The sequence below is a fragment of the Eumetopias jubatus genome, unplaced genomic scaffold (assembly GCF_037043125.1).
Source record: "Eumetopias jubatus isolate StellerSeaLion01/CBP00866 unplaced genomic scaffold, mEumJub1_p1.0 scaffold_2, whole genome shotgun sequence".
Lineage (NCBI taxonomy): Eukaryota > Metazoa > Chordata > Mammalia > Carnivora > Otariidae > Eumetopias > Eumetopias jubatus.
This window is the reverse complement of record NW_028274808.1, coordinates 125,552,026-125,571,631: the sequence shown is the minus strand read 5'-3', so window position 1 is coordinate 125,571,631 and position 19,606 is coordinate 125,552,026. Positions and strand designations below refer to the sequence as shown.

Sequence of the window (19,606 nt, the reverse complement as noted above, 5' to 3'; positions counted from 1 at the left end):
CATGGCTAGTGGCTACCGTTTTGGTCGGAGCAGTATTGGACTTTGTCCTCTAGAAGGCTGTTCTATACATCAAGGGGATTCATGGACCCCATGAAGTTCATCCTTGCTTTACACGCTCCTTGGTTAAAAATTGTCCTTTTCACTTTTTATAACCCAATTCACAGTTTTAAAAAGTCAACAAGTTACTTTCCATATATTCACTGCACATTATTTAAGTTTGTTTATGAATAAATTCCCTGGGATAAATCCAGCAACTTTACAGAAACTGAAGAGTGGGCTACTGATTTGTTGGACTTAGTAATGAGGATATACTGGTTGAACGGCTTTTGGCCCTTGCTCTCTATCACTGTCTTCTGGTATGACCACAGAATTTGACTTCTAGATATTCGGGTTACCGATTTTCACCTTCCTGACAAGCAAACTTCAGGGTCTGCCCTTCTCAGGGCACGAAAAGCTCTCTCCAAAAACCAGGCAGTAGTCGCTGGACTTGCATAACTAGGGATTTATCCAAAGCCCTCTTCTATTTTTAGCCAGAACAACTGCTTGCCAATTCAAAGTTTCTGGGGAGAGAAATGCATCCATTACAAAACAGACACGAGGAGCATACCTTCGCCAGGTACTGCTCAAAAATCCCCTGACTACTGCCACCGAAACTCGGTAGCTCAATTGTTTTTCCTGCGCTGGCTTCAGCTCGCCTCAGCAAGCCCGCGCGCCTGACTCTTGCGTACCCTACTCCGCCCGCCTGGGGCGGCCCTGCCTGGCCGGGGGCGTGGCCGGGAGCGGAGGGGGGCGTGTCTCCGCCTGGGGGCGGGGTCGGGGAGTGCAAGCAGGCGGAAGTTCCCCGGGCTGTGGGGACGGCGCACGCACTCGGAATCACTTGTCAGCGCTCGTCTGAGGCAGAGGCAGCGCCTCGCCGGACTCGAGGTGAGTGACCGCCGGGCAGAGATGCGCGGCTCCTACAGCCCGAAGGGAGGAGGGGGAAAAGCAGTCTCCCTGCGCCCAGGGCGCGGAGGGAAGCCCGGCTGGGGAGCAGGAGGGGGCGCGCTTCGCGCGGGGACGGCTCCTCAGGTGCTTTCTGGAGCGGCGGAGGTGAGAGAGCCGCGTGGGAAGAGGAGCTCCCGGGAAAGGGCGGCGCGGGAGTGGGCGCAAGGCCAGAGGACGAGCACTGGAAGTTCCCGGAGCTCGGGTCGGCCGGGACGTGGCGCTCCCGGGCACCCTCGCAGCGACCCGCCGGCCAGCCAGCTGCCGGGAGTCGCCGGGCGTCGCCGGGCACCTACTTTGCCATCTGGGTACACCCACGTCCTGCAGGAACCTCTTTGGGGTGTAGGGAGCGGGACTAAACGGGAAAGGCGTGTTATTTTTTTGTTGGCTTTCGCCCTACTGAGAAGTGTTTATTTCCCCCCAGCTATTTAAAATTGTGTACCTGTTTGGGGAAACAGCCGTGCGACCAGAAATAAAGCTTGTTTAAAAAAATCTGTCATAATCTACAGATTTATTAATACTTGAGTACTTGTTGGGACTTTTGTAAGACTCCCTTCAGTGCATTTGACAATAAGTGGAAAAAGGAAGGGCGTCTGGACAGGGCAGAGCTAGGAAAGAAAATTCGTGGCTGCGTCGGGCAGGGCAGGTCTCGGCTGTGATCGCCAGATCCTATCCCAAGTCCGCCTTCCCGACCGTGGGGACGTCGGACCTGCCAGCCACGGAAATAGCCCGCTCCGGAGCCTTATTTGGCAAACAGGGCTAGGCGTGAACCTCTGCTGGAAAAATGTCTTGTCGACTGCTTTCATCATGTGCCTGTGGCTTTAGTTCTTCAGCTCTACTCCATTATCTCCCAATTTGGGGAAAGAGAGAATCTCAAGATACTGCTCGTTAATTTCAGACCCTTCTTGCCACTGAGTTCTCCTTTCCCTCTTCCCACTCACCGAAGAAGCCGGGATAGAAGTGTGGGAAATACCAAGCTTCCTTCCCAAATATTAAAGCGAAGACATTGTTTTTAGACTTTCCCTAAAAGAAAATCCCAAACCGTACGGAAGGTCCAACATTTTCTTCGTGTTTGAAAGCAGAATAGGCTGCTCACTATTTCCTGCTTCCTTAGGAGGAGTTTGGGCACTAAGAACCAGATGGGGGAGACCTGGAAAAAGCCAATAATAATGTTGCCATTACTTAGGGATCAGAATGTTTTAAGGCAAACGAAGCTAGCAGAGGGAGAATACTAGAAATGAAATGACACTGGTTCTGTAGTGTGGCTGTGACCTTGCCAGTGCTAGAAATTTTAATAAGATAAATCGGGAAGGAAACTCCCAAGTAAAGGGAAGTTGTATGTACATGGCTTGATATATAAATTACATACATTTTCTTGTAGGGAACAGTGGGTCCAGAGTAAGTTGAGCCTAACTCTCACATTGTTCTCTTGATACAGGTTAAAGATTAAAAAAGGAGGGGGCAGACTGCCTCGGAAATATCTGTTGGCTTTACACGCTTCTGATTTATATCATATAATACCGACGTCAGAACAATCTTTCTTTAGTAGTTCTATGAAAATCTTTTATTACAGTGGGAAAGCAATTAAATTATGTGTGGTTCTTAATTATCTTTCTGTTATTTGTTGTTCATGTGTACCTAACAGTTTGACTTCTGGCATGGCCAGTAGGTCTTTTTAGTGCCCTATGTGTATTACATCAGTACTGAATATGTATTACCATGCCAGTGGGAAAAGCTCATCTCATTTTTGGTGCAGTACAGATTTTCACCGGTTTAATTTTTCTTTAAGGACCAGACTTGAAAGTTTTGCCTCATTTTCCCCTTATAAGAAGTTACATCTTCTGTTTGTTTTTAATGTGCCCAATGATTCACATACCTACATGTGCCAATATTAATTTGGTGTAATGGGATCAAAGTTTTGAATGGGTTAAAAAAATGGAAAAATATTTTAAGACAGGTAATAATATAAGGTGGTGATTTAGTCCAACAGCATAGATTTTCCAAGGAAGTGTGTCTTCAACAGTTTTCTTTTAAAATGTGGTTTTAAAATTATTAAATTATACATCCACTATATTTTTAATATTTTTAAAGGGGGGAAATAATATGTTTCTTTAACATTACATTTTAGAAAATATCCATTTCTCCCAATTTCTCCCACTACACATAATCAATCATACCGACCAATACAAAACTCAAAGTAAAACCATGAGAGTCATTATGAGTGCACTTACAGCAAAACAAAAAAGACAACACTGAAGTGCTGCTGCTTTTCTAAGGCTCCCGTTCCCTTTCATGCATTAAGATTCACCTTATATTCCTAACCCATTTGGTCATCTCACTCACTGTGTGGTTAATGCTCATTCTTTACTTTGCCTGATGTGGTGTGTGTATAAAACAAGAAGCAGGTTCTCACTGAAATATCACTGTGCTAGACTAGTGCCTATCATTGCCTGTCTAAAGGAAAAGTAAATATTGCTCTGTGTCGAAAATACCATGTCCCTATGAGAGGAAATACAAGTTGTAGTTGATGATTGGAGAGAATAGTTTTGTGTATTAAAAAACAACTTACTTTAAAAAAATTATGTATGTGGAATGAGAGTCTACAGATATGCAGTCCTTCCATATTGGAGAGTAGCTTAGAATTTAAGGACTCTTACCAACTGCAGGCTAAAGAATGCATGAGGTAGAGGGAAGGGGAAAATCATTTTGAATTAAACCTGAAATGAAATCTTGTTCTTTCTTCTCTGTATAGTGAAGTGTTGTAAAGTACTTTGAGTTAAAGTTTGTATGCAAGAAGCCACAAATTGTACTGTAGCAAGTTATAAAACTGATCAAGTGTCTAGAAATAGATGCTGATATGGAATTTTTAGATTATGGAAATTGGCATCAGTTTAGAAATTGTATATTAGCTCATAGATTCCTTTTCCTGAAAAGACTGCAGTCAGAACTTAATGTAGACTTATCCTCTGTATCTTCATCCCCCCGAACAAAATATTGAACATAATTTAGTTGAGTTTATATTAAATACTTTTGAATATGTGATAAGGCTTCAAATAAACATTTTGTTAACCATCTAATTTTCTTTCACAGTTTCTTTCATTTTCTGGGATTGGACTTTGAGCTATTAGAGCCATGAGCAACTACAGTGTATCCTTGGTTGGCCCAGCTCCTTGGGGTTTCCGGCTGCAAGGTGGCAAGGATTTCAACATGCCTCTGACAATCTCTAGTGTAAGCAAACTTCACAGATTTTATTACAGATGTTCATTCAATGCTTAGTCTTGGAAACCTCAGGGCTGAGTTGTTGAATTCTCTGGATAACCTGTACTTATTACAGTTGCTTATGGGATTTAATCTCAGCAAACTTAGTTATGTATAATAAAGGATGTGGAGGGGAGGGAATTTAACAAGGATAATCGATTTCAATTAAGCTTATTTTCAGTTTCCCCCATCTTATTAATAAAGAAATGGAAAGCATTTAACTAAGGGGCAGACTTCAAATCTTTGAACTGTCACTCATTTGGGGAATCTGGACCTTAGTTTCTTCATATGTAATATTAGAAAGCTGCATAATGGGATTTTCATTGTTCCTTTCAGCTCCAGAAGCTGTTAATTAAAAACTGTTGATCAATATCAAATAAAATCACTGTTTTTGGTGTTATTTCCTCAGCTCACTTTCTGGTGAAGGTGATAGTCAACAGTAAAATTGCCAAAGGCTACTTATCTTTGAAGAGGGATTGAGGGCTTGGATCTCCTAGATAGTTTATAAATAATTGAGATTTGGTTGTTTACCTCATTATGGATTTAGTTTGAATGTATTCTGTGTATACAGTTTGAGGATATATTTTCATGATGATGATTATGTTTTTTGAGGCTTGACCATGTGTCAAGCACCATTTCACTTTCTTCTTGCTATTAATTGCTTGTATAATGTTCCAGAGGGCTTTTTTTTTCATGGTCAAATAAATATGAATATCCACTCCCCTTTTACTTATATGATAGCATGTTATATGTGTTGCTCTGTGTCCTTTTTTCTCAATAATTTATCATGGAAAACTTTCCCTCGAGGTTTTTTATTTTTGTTTTTAACAACTATGTAGAATTCTCTTGTAGGGAAGTAGCATTTATTTAGCCAGTCTCCTATGGAAAGGCATTTATATCATTTCCAGTATTGCTACTACAAACAGTGCTGTAGTGGATACCATATATACATAATTTTTTATGTATATGTATAAACACGTACAGTTGACTCGAACGATACAGATTTGAACTGTGCAGGTCCACTTACACAGGGATTTTTTTTCAATAAATATATATACAATTCTGTAAATGTATTTTCTCTTCCTTATGATTTTCTTTTTTCTTTTTTTTTAGATTTATTTATTTATTTTAAAGAGCGTGTGAGAGAGAACACAGGCAGGCGTGGGGAGGGGCAGAGGGAAAGGAGAGAATCTCAGGCGGAATCCCCTCTGCATGTGGAGCCTGATGCAGGGTTTGATCTCAAGACCCTGACATCATGACCTGAGCCAAAGTCAGGTTGATTTACTTAACATTTTCTTTTTTCTAGTTTACTGTATGATAAAATACGGTATATATAACATACAAAATACGTGTTAATAGACTGTTTATGTTATCGGTAAGGTTTTCAGTGAACAGTAGGCTATTAGTATAGTTAAATTTTGGGGCAGTCAAAAGAAATACATGGATTTTTGACTGTATGGGGAAGTCAGTGCCCCAACCCTCATGCTGTTCAAGAGTCAACTGTATATGTGTGTGTCTATATACATGTGTATATGGACACACACATATACAGTTTCGATAGATTGTACCAATTTACACTTCTGCGCAATGCACAAAAATTCACAATGCACCTCCCGTTCCCACCCCCCCAACAGCCTTGCCAGCAGACTTTTGGATTTTTGCCAGTTGCTTTGGGTGCATCATCTCATTTAATTCTCATGTCAACCTGTGAAACAGTGGTACTGTGCCCATTGTACAAAACTGTGCTATGAGCTCAAATGGCTGGTGTGGAAGAACTGGCTTTCAAGCATTTATGTTATGCTACTTCCCTAATGATAAATTTTATCTATAGATTGTTTCTTTAATTAGGTTTTTTTCTCTAATCAGGTATTTCGGAGGCTGTTTTAATTATACACATATATACACACACTGCTTCTTACTATATATACACACAACTTGATTTTGAAAGATTAAGTTTGTAACACATGAAAATCTCTGCTGAAATACAGCTAATCCCTGTTTACTAATGGAGTTTTCCTTGTTTCTTGGCTGTGGATTTTTTAAACAGTTAAACAGGGGGGTGGGAGAGGGAGAAGCAGGCTTCCTGCTGAGCAGGGAGCCCCATGCGGGGCTTGATCCCAGAACCCTGGGATCATGACCTGAGCCGAAGGCAGACATTTAATGACTGAGCCACCCAGGCACCCCTATTTTATTTTATTTTTAAACAGTTAGCTTTAATTTACCACCAATTTCTGTCTTGATTCCAGTTAATCAGATTTTATAAGGAAATTCATAGATATAATCCAGCCTCTAAGTTTTAAGACTTCATGGTTGGGTGAAATTTAAAATGGAAAGCATCCATGTGAAAATGTGTCTTGTGATTTATTCCTGTTTGAACAAGGCAATATTTTTCTCTTACTGAAGATCTTTTATGAAGAAAGGAATGATATTTTAGTATTGTCTTGTTTTTATGTTCTTTTAACATTATTTTTATTAAGTTTGAATATCTTACTTTATAAATGGATTACAGAAGTTATTGTTTAGTTTAAAATGCATCCATTTTTGCTAGGAAAAAAGTCCAGAAACAAATTGACACTTAATGAAACAAACTAAAACATCACTTTGTTGTTTGGTAATAAAAATGCAAATGTAATGTGTAAATTTTGTGGTATCATGCCTTTAAAAGAGTTTTCTGTGCCTTAGTTCCCTGGCAGACAGTTTGAGGCCTAGCTCCATGTTGTGATGCTGATACAACAGAACACTGTGTACATACATATGTGCCCTCCCCTGGCACAGAAGAAATGCTTTCCTTGTGTAGACAGAGTGCTAATTAAAGGATTTTGAACATACTGATTAAAAGAGACTAGGGTAACAAAGCTGCTGAGTTATTTCTGTTCTCTTACAAAAGTCTCTGCCATCTCCTGTGACCTTTTTGGGCCTTGTGCAGTGGGGCATGCAATTCATTCTGGACTGGAGAGGATGGGGAGGGGAGGGGAGGAGAGAAGGGAATGTTGGCTCAACTGTGCTGCTAGGCTGGTGGCTTTCATTGTAAGTTACTTTTAACCCCTTGTGTGTTTCAGTTCAGACATGCCTAGTAACATTGCCTAATAAAGATGTGTGCCTAATAACTAATTCATATTGTTGTAGTAAGAGTAGTAATGTCATGCCTCATCTTACTTATTTCTCTAGTTATATTTATTTTGCCTTAATTATGTAAAATTATCGGGATATATTTTTGTGGTCATTAATTGTTTAATAGTGTCAAGGAGTAATTAAAACTTGACAGCATGCCTTAAAACATATAATTTAGTAATTCTTTTATATTAATGTTACGTATGAAATTCTTAGCAGGGTCTGGCACATTGTATTCTCTTAGCTCTTATTTTTTTTACAACAATATTATATTAAAAAGAAAAAATATTTTGAGACTTGAAATATCAAATACCCCATAATTGTGGGTAATGTAGGAGTTATATTTTTTTACTTAAGAGTCTACTGGAATTGAAAAAGAAAAAAAAAATCACAAGTTTGTGCTTAGCTGGGAAGCTGCATGTTTATGTTTAGAGTTCAAAAGCATCCAGTTTTTCCTCTGGTCAGGTATCGCTGTGTCGAACTCCATAGGGCTATTTACATTCCCTTCTAACATTGGAACTCTGTGACAGCAAATGTATTTGTGATAAGTAGGCTATTGGCTGGGACTTGAACATTCTGTTTTCCTGAGATTTTGTTGTTACTAGCATGTGAATATGCTGGATATGACTTTGTGTATTAAAGCATGCAAACTGTATAATTTTTTTTTTTGCAAACTGTACAGTATTTAACATTTCACACAGATTTACCCATTATCTATAGTGTACAAATTTTACATTCTTTTTTAATAGGTGGGTTTCTAAGACAAAATTGGTAATTCCTGCAAACTTTTAAAAAGATCCTTAGATTACTGTGACTATATAATCACATGTCATTGTCTTCAGTTTCCTATTCTTAAAATGGAATACTGGCTAACAGAGTTTGTAGGCTGCCTTTTTATGACCCTGTATTTATGGAATTGCCTTGAAGCCATGGAATGTGGGGATGGGTTTCATTGTAGCAGTGTGGGTTATTGGTCTTTGCCAGTATATTTTATAAGAAGAAATAGACTTTTTGCACAATTCAAGGCCATATTTTGGTAAGTTGATGTTCCTCATGATGGAATTACAGGAAGGATGATATATTTGTGAATAATATCTTTTAAGTATGGCATCCTAAAGTTGAAGTCTCTGTTGTGTGTTGTTTTCTGATTTATGATGTTAGAGTTTTTTCCTTAAAATGTTAGTATTTGAATTTCTTGAAGATGAGCTCCCAGTTCTCCATAAAACATCTACATTGTTTCTTTAGCAGATAAGAATGAGGCCAGATATTTTAATACAAATTAAATTAATATTAGTACAGATAATGATTTTGATTCTCAAGAGTTAGGAGAGGATTAGTTGTTACCAACTAGGACAAGATTTTAGTTGGATTTGAAAAGCAAAGGAAATTTACTATTTTCTGGAGTATGGAGCTTGGCTTGGGAGTGTAAGACAGAACAGAGAGAAGACAGCTGTGAAACATTTTGCCAAGAATTCATTTATTCAACAATTATAGGAATACTTCCTAGAAACCATTTAAGAAGATACAAAGTATTGGGGGGTACAGAGGTTGGGGAGAAAAGAAATAAGTATAGTACTAGACATCGTCATAAGACCTATCACACAAGACATTTGATGAAATTACAAAGATACAGATAAGTGTTTCTCAGTTTCAGTGGGCTTTTGTATTCGTGGGGTTGGCTTCCTGCAGGAGAAATTAATTGAAATGATGCTGGAAGGATGAAATTTGAACACCTCAAAATCAACATTTCTCTGTGTTGGTTTTCAGTGCAAAGTGAAGATGGAGACTTTGCTTGCCATTGCTTGACTCTGAGCAAAGCTGTGAATATAGTTGAGTGATTCTCCAGTCAGGCCAGCTGCAGAGTTTCCCTCCTAGAGGAGGATAGAAAGACTTTCAGTCCTCTCAAGCTGAAATGGGAGAACCATCCTACCTTGAATAAATGGGCCCATTGTTAATTTTAAGCTGTTGAGTGTTTTCTTTTACATTCCCTTCCAACTACTCTGTCATTATGCCAAGTTGGAAAGTTAATGATATAGTTTGTATAACTACATAATGTATATTTCACATGTATGTTCATCTTCTGCTTTTAAAATATTAATTATCTTTTTTTGTGGGGCACAGAGACCTGTTTTTTCCTAAGTGGTGATTTTCTATCATTGTGGTCACAAGGATAAAGAATCTCAAGATAATTCTGAAGATGCTTTTCTGGATTGTTATTGGTAAAGAAATGAAAAATCTTATCAGTGTGTTTTGTTGTAAATTAGTAGTTTTAGAAAAGGGGGGCTTGATTTTTCAGATTTTAATGAATGTTGGGCATTTTTGAAAGATTGGGTGAAGTAAAAATAACTATTTTATTTTTTTAGAGAGAGATAAAGAGTGTGCATGTGTTGGGGGTGGGATGTGGAAAGGGCAGGGGGAGAGAGAGAATCTTAGGCAGGCTTCATGCCCAGCCCACTATGGAGCCAGATGCTAGGCTTGATCTCACAACCCTGAGATCATGACCTGAGCCAAAATCAAGGGTTGGACACTTAACCGACTGAGCCACCCAGGTGCTCCCAGAATAACACTTTAAACCTAAGTAAAGGAGATTTTTACATAACTTGTTCACCTACTCACAAATTAGGGATAAAATCTACTTAAACTGAGAATATTGAAGACTGTGGACTTCAGTTATTTTTGAGAACTTTCAAGACAAAGAACTTTTATTTATGATAGTTGTTAGGTTGCAATGTGAATATACAGTTAACCAGTTGTCTTTGTCCAAAATATCCTCTTGGCAGCAGTTCTTATCCAGATTCCCATATACCATGAGATCAGTCATGGCCTTTTCACCCAGTTACGACTGCATGGGGGAAAGAATCTGATAGGAGTTAGTTATTCTAGAAGCAAACATTGCTCTGGACAAAAAAGGTGTTGTTTCTTTGGTGTCTTATAAGGGATAATTATGTTTCAGTTTTAGTAGGTAGTAGTAGACCTTTATTTAAATTTTGAAATACAGAAATATTGACTATATAATATGAAATGTGACAGAATAAGACCCTAGCATATGCAATACTGATATATGTATGCATTTGCAAATAAATGACATAAGGGAATGAAAAGAGAAAAAAATTAGTTTAAGCAATTAAGGAGTAGTGACCATGGTGACCATTACCTTAGCTATTCCAGGGGCAGAGCCACTCTATAGATCTGTTGGGAATGCAGGTTTGGTGTTTAAATTGCGAAGTGGGAAAATCACTTTTCTAGCATAGATACTCTGTTTTTATTAAGGTTTTTTTGTTTTTGTTTTTTGTACTAAAATATTTATGAAAAAACAGCAGACAGAATTGAATGAGTAAAGTTAGGTTTGGAAGAATTTTTTATAACACTGTGAAATCATGTTCACTTCCCTATCTTTCCCCACCTTCTTTCTTTTGTTTTACATGAGTGGAGTTATCTACCCTTCTGTAAATAACTAATTTCTTTTACAACTCATGTTGTTGCCGATTTTGTGTAATGATTACTGGAACAAAGTCCATCAACCTCTTTGGCATTTAGTACTCCTAGCAGGACTAGGTAGTTATAACACATGACCCTGATAGGCCTACATAGGGGGAGTGTAAAATGGACTGGGAAAGTTAACAGGAGGGAATGGAAAAGAGCACATTAGATGGAAGGAGAAAAGAGGCAATTTTAAAAAGGCCTCAGTGAGAGCACTTACATACTGGGTCACATTTGGTACTCAGTCTTTTTAACCTTTCACCTTACCTGCTTTTAAAGTTTGGTTAATTTATGCTGCTTTTTAGGTAATACATTCATATGGTTTGAAATTCCAAAGGTATAATAGCATATAAAGGAGAGTCTCCTGTTGTCCTGCCATTCATTTCTTCTTCCTGGAAGCAACCAGTTAGCAGTTTCTTGTGTATAGTTTCAGAGATAATCTATACGGATATATGCATATACGTATATATTCTTATCAATCCCCTTTTCAACACAAACAGCATCCTTAAAAACTATACTTTTTTTTGGCATTTTGTTTTCTTCACTTAACCCCAAATCAGTAAATACATCTCCATTCTTTTTGTATAGGTGCATTGTTTGGATTTATCATAATTTATTCAACTGGTTTTACTGACACTGCAGTGTAATTTTTGGATTTATGTATATGGCATACATATGAACATATCTGTCAGATAAATTCCTAGAAATGGAATTGCCGAGTCAAAGGGTTATATACATTTATAATTTTGATTGATATTGCCAGCTATCTCTATTGCGACACTCCTACCCACAGTATAAGAATGCTGGTTTCCTCATACCGGCGCTAGCACACATTTCAACAGACTTTGGTCTTTTCTAATCAGTTGGGCCTATTTCCACTTTTGCACTTTTCTCCTTTTTTTAAAAAAATTTTATTTATTTATTTGACAGAGAGAGACACAGCAAGAGAGGGGACACAAGCAGGGGGAACGGGAGAGGGAGAAGCAGGCCTCCCGCGGACCAGGGAGCCCGATGTGGGGCTTGATCCATGAATCATGACCTGAGTCAAAGGCAGATGCTTAACGACTGAGCCACCCAGACACCCCCACTTTTCTCCTTTTTATAGGACTTAATCACAAGTAGTCCACTGAGGATTTTCTGTTTTTAAGTGGTTCATTGTTTCCCATTTTGCATAGGAACATATGAAATAAAAATGTCCTGCTCTTCTATAAATGATACCATTAATTTCTAGGGATGATGTTCTTTGAATTTTTTCATTCAGAGTTTTGATTAATAGTTACTTCTGTAATTTATTTCCTGATTCTTTTTTTTTAAAGTTTATTTCCTATTTTTAAGCCGATTTCCTCTCAATGTTAACATATTACTTCCAATTACATGTGAAAGATTTTGTTTGTCTTTTGTTGAACGGTTTTTGGCATATTGCCCTGTCATAGACTTTCTGAAAAATTTAAGCAAATCACATTTAATAGAATCAAGGTTGTAACTTTCAGAGTTTCTCCTGGAGCCTGATATATTGTGGGATTTCACATCCTCTCTAACTCACTTTAAATGATGTGACAGGGAGACTGACCATTATGAACTGTTCAGTATGGCCCTGGGACATAGTAAAATTCACCCCTAGGAAACTCATTGTGTTTTCATTATCAACCTTTATTAACCAGTGGAGCTTAACTGAAGTGTTTGGTGTTCCATAACATAGTGAATCAGGCATCATGAAGGCATACTAACACGTGACATAATGTATTTCTTCATTTTACCCAGGTTTGAGCAGCAGAGTGTGTGTGGTGGTAACCTTGGTGACAAAAAGAGTAAGGATGCCAGGGATGTTTGTGTTTTATGTGGTTAAAGGGGAAATGTGGAATTTCCCTTTAGTGTGTTGCTGTAAAAATTTTTTTTAAAAGATTTTATTTATTTATTAGAGAGCAAGAGAGAGCATAGTGGGGAGTAGAGGGTGAAGCAGGCTCCCCGCGAGCAGGGAGCCTGATGCGGGGCTCAATCCCAGGACCCTGGAATCATGATCTGAGCCGGAGGCAGGCACCCAACAGACTGAGCCACACAGGCGCCCCTCAAATTTTTAAATATGATGAGAAGAGGGGCGCCTAGCTGGTGCAGTTGGTGGAGCATGCGACTCTTGATCTGAGGGTTGTGGGTTTGAGCCCCATGTTGAGTATAGAGATTACATAAAAATAAAATCTTTTTTTTAAAGATTTTATTTATTTAGCGATGCCTTTTTTTTTTTTAAAGATTTTATTTATTTGTCAGAGAGAGAGAGTGAGCATGAGCATGGGGGAGGGCAGAGGGAGAAGCAGACTCCTTGCTAAGCAGGGAACCAGATGTGGGGCTCAATCTCAGGACCCTGGGATCATGATGTGAGCTGAAGGCAGACAAGTAACTGACTGAGCCACCCAGGTGCCCCACTTAAAAATAAAATCTTAAAAAAATATATGATGAGAAGAGTTTGGAACTCGCTAAGAATTTACACCATTTGTTATTTGAATTCTATGATTTGTTAAACATTTTTTTTTTCAGGATCCAAAAATTGATTTAACAATGGCTGTTGTTCTTCATAGTTGTCTTGCGTAAATTTTGATTTACTAAAATTTTATTTTAATGACATTAACAATTGGATGCCATTTACTATTCATTCTATCAAGGATTTAAGTGTTATGATTTGGTTCTGTTGAGGATCCAATAATTATCCTAGTATTTCACAAATGATTTCTGGGATTTTAACTTTTATAGATGGTAAAATTAAAAAATTTAGTAGGGTTGTATAATGCTAGCCAGAGGAGGTTGTGGATATGTTCTGAAAGTATTTTTCTTCTTGAGAAAAGGTAGTGGAGGACAAATATCCTATAGAAAACAAATGCTTTGTCCCTTAACTAGGAACCTTTAAAGATGTTCTGGAGGAAGAAGTTTATACATATAGATACAAGTATTATTACACATGTAGTTTTCATGATTTTGGACATTCTCTTGGAGTATCTCTATGCTACTAACTTCTAAATATTCTACAAATAGTTCTCATCTTTTTATAGTAGGCATTTTTGTTTATATGTACCTCTATTCTGGAAGATTCTAGTTATTGGTATCCAATTCTCAGAGTGATACTTTGATATTTTAGTAGACACAGGTGTTTCCGAACTTTGTCAATGGCCTATTCCCCCCCACCACTTTTTTTTAAGATTTTGTTTACTTGTTTGACAGGGAGAGCACAAGCAAGGGGGTCGGCAGGCAGAAGGAGAGGGACAGGCAGACTCCTGGCCTAGCAGGGACCCTGATGTGGGGCTCGATCCCAGGACCCTGGGATCATGATCTGAGCAGAAGGCAAATGCTGGCAGACTGAGCCACCCAGGTGCCCCAATGGCTTCATCCTCTTGTAGTTTGGTTCTTTCTATTCAGGCTGGTGGTTTGCCCAGGCAGGAATTCTAAAATCCTGCATTTAACATATTACTGCCCTATTTAAGAACTGTTAAGGGCTTCCTGTTATCTCTTGAATTATTGCTTGACTCCTGTGCCTGGCATTCAGGCTGCATATAAATGGACCCACTTAATACAATTGAGTTTATGTTACAAAGTGCCCATTTTGAACGGTAAAGTCCTTGGTTTCCTAAGTTTTCGGGCTTACTACCTTAGTTTCTTCTTACCTTTAATCCTCTACCCATCCTTCAAGGCACATTCATATCCCAAGTGTTCTTTCAAATTTTTGACTACACCAACTTGCTTGGGTCTCCTTTCTTTCCTATATTAAATAATAATAATAATAGTAACATAAATACCCTAACATTTATTGAGCCCTTGTTATTGTCTAGACCCTGCTCCAAATGTTTTGCACATGTTCCATTATTTAATTTTCATTAACAGTCCTCTGAGAAAGTATGATTTTTAAAAGGAAGAGAGAAGTTAAATTACATGTCCAGAGTTACACAGCCAGTAATTGATCAAACCAGTCAAATTGAGTAGTCGTAATGCTTTTAACCAGTATACTCTATTTTCTGGGAATAGATGACAATTTTCACTACTGACAGTCAAGTTTGTGTGTGTATTTCTTTTTTTTTTTTAAGATTTTAAGTAATCTCTGTACCCAACCTGGGGCTTGCAGTCACAAGCCCAAGATCAAGATTGGATGCTCCACTGAGTGAGCCAGCCAGCTGCCCTTGTGTGTGTATTTCTTAAAGTGAGAATAAATGCTATAGAATAAAAGACTTGTATAGATGGGAATAACTGAGATTATTAAGAAAAAATATGACTGGTTTCCAAAGCAATTATCGAAATCACCTAAGAGATTTTAAAAATGTAGACTCCAGGCCCTAGACATTGAATTCAGGATGTTTAGGGATTCTCACATGCTGACTGGATGTTTCTCACCTACCATTGGTGTTCCATTTTGTACACAAATATTTGGGAACCATATATGGCTTTGCTTTTTTAAAAAACATTTTTATTCTGGATCTTCTGTTACTTAGATCATTTCAGCAAAAAGACTAAGGCTAAGTTACATGGGAACTGTCATTGACTAAATAATGTGACCGATCTAATTTTCCCCAACCACCAGTCTTTTCCCTTTTTTCAGAGTTCAGTCACCATAGGTCAAATCCTTTTTGTAAATAAATGACAATCAGGGTTTAGTTCTCTTTACAATGTTGTAAGTATCTTTGTGACAAAGATTTAGAGGGCTGAAGTTGGCATACTACATAAAATATTTTAACACTATAAGATTTAATAATGTTGAATTTATCAAAGACCTCTTTATGAATCTTTGACTATACTTGGTTTTACTTTACACCTCATTGCTAAACCAAATGATATGTTAAAAAGAACTAGTTACTGTTTTTTTAATCCCATGAACCAGAGAACAGTACACATTTTTGGTCTTCATACTAGGTTTCACAGCAGTATATTTAAGTGAGTAAAAGTACATTTAAATACGTTATATACTTTGTTAAATTCTCTCATGGGGGTGGGGGTGGGGGGACTCTACAGCATGGGTCAAGATCATGCTAGAATTCCCAGTTTGTGTTCAGTAGCTATTGACTGATGATCATAATGATAATAGAGGACAAATGGGAAGCTGGGTTGCAATCGCAATCAAATTTCCTTAGATTTGTTTTGTTAATATACATAATTGATAGAATTAACGGGTGAAACATTTTGGTTTTCTTTGTTTTTAATTCTAGTCAGGGTTTAAGTTTCTAGGAAATGTCCCAGAGGTTACATCATACAATAACCCCCTGCCTCCCAAGATACAATCTTTCTTTGTGTCAGTCAGAATTTTTCTGTAAGTTTGACCCAACGGTTCTGCTTCTGTCTTTTAGCGTCATGTACAACAAAGTTGTACTTTGTTGTTCTCACTTAACAGCCTTTCAGATAAGTGATTGAGTTGTATTTCCCTTTGAGTCTTGTGGATATTCTGTAGGAAGCCATTTCTTCAAATGTTTCTCTCATGATAGTTTGCCTCTCTTCACACCCTTGGGTATATGCTTTTAAAAGTTTTAAATGTCTCTTTATGTGTGACTCAGACCTGAACCTAACGCCTCAGATATATTAAGACCAATGCAAAAATATAGTTATTAAGTCAGGAAACTGATTTTTGTTTGACTGGATAGTGTAGGATTTAGACGCTGCACTGGGCAGTGGGCTTGATGGAAATGTCACTGTTTTCTCTGTACACTTTAGTATGGTTTGAAATTTTTACAATATGTATATCTTTTGTTTAAAAAGAGAAAGAAAACTGAAACTGGCCTATGCTTTGTACATATGTGAATTCAGGCCTGTCTGGACATATATGGAAGTTAGGAGAGTCTGAGAGGGGCAAGTGTTTGTGTATGGGTGTGTGCTGTTTGCTTGAAAGATCAAGAAACCTCATGGGAAGGAATTCAGGAAACAGATAATTGAGTGTATTCAAGCATAGTCCCTGGAGATTTTATTATTATTTTTAATTGTTATCTTTTGATAACAATTATGTTATATGAGACATGGGTAAATTCTTGGTAGAGCAGGGTATGTATGTCCTCTTGGTATCATCTTCTGGCACTGCCCTTCTCCTGAATGACTTGTGCCAGAGCCCTGATATGACAAGGTGTGAGTCAGCACATATTTATTGATCTCTTACTGTGTACTGGCCCTTGGGTATAGAGGGTGGTTCTCTATTTTCTGACATAAAGGCACATGGAACATGATATGAAATATCTGAAGGAGCTTAGAAGTAAGAGAGGACATTTATGTAATCAGATCTGGGAAGAGAGCACAGTAAGGTGCATTGAGCGTGTAGCCTGTGTCAGCATAGCAGGGAACTTCTAGACTAAGATTTGTAGAATCCATGGAGACACAGAAGTGGCAGTGGCAGAAACAATTTGCTATACCTACATCTGGGCATGGAGTCATTTGTTCATTATCATTATTGAGCACCTACTGTGTGCTCACTATTGACATAGGTATTGAAAATAGATAAGCAGACTATCTAGACTAACAAATCTAGACTAGACCTTAGAGTCTAGTAAATGGGACTGATAGTTCAAAGTATATACATAAATAAGCAGTGTAATTTAACAAGGTGATATGCTAGGGAATAATTGGGGGAGGAGGATAAGTGTCTGGAGGTAAGGTCTTTACCTTTAAATTGGGTGGTCAAGAGAGGCCCTTTTGATTGAGGAGGCAACGTTGATTTAAGAGTAAGGAGCCAGTGATGGGAAGAGCCAGGAGAAGAGCATAGCTGGCACAGAGAACGGCAAGTGCAAAGGCCTTGAAACAGGAAAGAACTTGGTGTGGTCAAGAAATAGAAGGGGTGCCAGTGTGGCAACAATGCTGTGAGCAAGGAGGAGAGCAGAGTGGGATGAGGGAAGTCTAGTGTCCGAATGAGAGACAAGGGTCAAGGTACTGAGGAGAATAACCCTGGGAATAATCATGGGATAACTCCTGGGGATTTAAGAGGGATTCTGATTCCTTTGGATTAGAGATGAGCTAGAGAGTGTGGGTTATTATTATTGTGATTTTACCATATCTACAAACTGGTGTGTTTTGTAAGTTGGTTTTGGTAAAAGTTTCTGGGAGAGAATTCAAAACAATTTTGAGCAAAGGAATGACTATATAGCCTTCTAAAGTGACTATTTGGAAGTAAAATACTCATTTTAATATGTTTGTTTTGAAAAGTTACTTACAGTTACAACATATACATTATTTTTTCCATTGTTATTTGCATGCTGATTATATTTTTGTTCTGTTTTGTATTCTTTTAAATTTTCCTTATAACTCTAAGAAGCAGCTTGTTGCCCAGATGGCTTCTGTTTTCATTTCCTTGTGATGTTATGACCTCTTCTACTTTAATACAGAAATGTTGCATACACACTAAGGAGTTGTTTACAAATTATGTTGGTAACACTTTTGTTAGAGTATGCCTCAGAGATAAAGTGAGTGTTAGGATGTTTATTCTAGGTCTGTTATGTTGAACTGGAAAAGGTTTTAAAATGTGTCTATTTTTAAAAAGAATGCTTTAACCTGTTGGTTGGTTAGTGCACCCAATTCCAAAGGTTATGTTGTGACTTTTTTATTATCTTAACTGCAGGGAGTTTATAAGATTTAATGTTTTCATTTCTGAATCTTTCAGAGAGGTCCCTTGGATAGGGTTAACATCTAATAGGAGAAGCTGCCCATTGATACTTTAGTACACTCAGATTTTCATGCCTTAAACACATTGGTAATGGATAAAAGTGTCATCACTATCATATAGGTTTAAGTCTGCAGTAATAAATCATAATGCCTTGGTAAATGACACAACTTCAAACTTCATATTTAGGTCAGCTTTTTATAAATTCAGAGCAAGAATGAGTTTTCCTGTGAGTTTTGGGTTATATTTGCAAAATAATGCTTTACAACCAACTTATGAATTACCTATAGTACATTAATATGATAAATTAATACACTAGTATAAAAACTTATTTATATATATTTTTAAAGATTTATTTATTTTATATGTAGAGAGAGTGCATACATGGGGGGTGGAGGGGCGGAGGGAAAGGGAATGATAATCCCAAGCGGACTCCACGCTGAGTGTGAGCCCAACATGGGACTTGATCCCATGACCCTGATCCTGACTTGAGCCGAAACCAAGAGTAGGATGCTTAACCAACTGAGCCACCCAGGCACCCCTAAAACAAATTTTAGATGCAGTTTTCTTGATTTTAACTTAACATTTAAAGTAACCTAATAGTAATTAATTTCTAGCCTTAAGAAAACACTTTAGGCAATTACGATATAATAATGAATGGTCAAACATTTGTGAATATTTTATTACCAAAGCTAATATACTAGTATTGTGTTTTTATTGACCTTTTTTACAGTGATTTTTTTAGGGTTTATATTTTCTCCCAACATACCAGTTTAAGATTATATTTTTGATGGACAATATTCTACATGCTGTTTATTGTAGTTACAGTAAGTACAGTTTCTGAAGCACAATGCCTGCATATGAGTCCTGGCTCTTAAATTTACCATATATATATATATATATATATATATATATATATATATATATATGTATATATTTGGACAGTTTACTTAACTGTACCCCAGGTTCTTCATCTGCCAAATGGGGGTAAAATATTTACATCATAGCATTGTCAAGTTGAATAAATTAATACATGTTATGTGCCTGGCACATAGTAAGTACTTAGTGAAAGTTACCTAATAATAATAAAAGTTCTCTTACAATGGGGTGCCTGGTTGGCTTAATTGATGGAGCATGCGACTCTTGATCTTGGGGTTATAAGTTTGAGCCCCA

General features: G+C 37.7%; 1 protein-coding gene across 3 annotated transcripts in view; it reads left to right on the top strand.

Moving 5' to 3' along the window:
• The first annotated feature begins 850 nt into the window (after positions 1-850).
• PDLIM5 (PDZ and LIM domain 5) overlaps positions 851-19,606 on the top strand; it is a 202,678-nt gene continuing 183,922 nt past the window's right edge. For all 3 annotated transcript variants that reach the window (XM_028117814.2, XM_028117813.2, XM_088021106.1), the window contains exons 1-2: positions 851-924; positions 4,072-4,209. In XM_028117814.2, the coding sequence (XP_027973615.1) occupies positions 4,114-4,209 (96 nt within the window). In that variant the 5' untranslated portion in view covers positions 851-924; positions 4,072-4,113. The remainder of the gene's footprint in view (positions 925-4,071; positions 4,210-19,606) is intronic.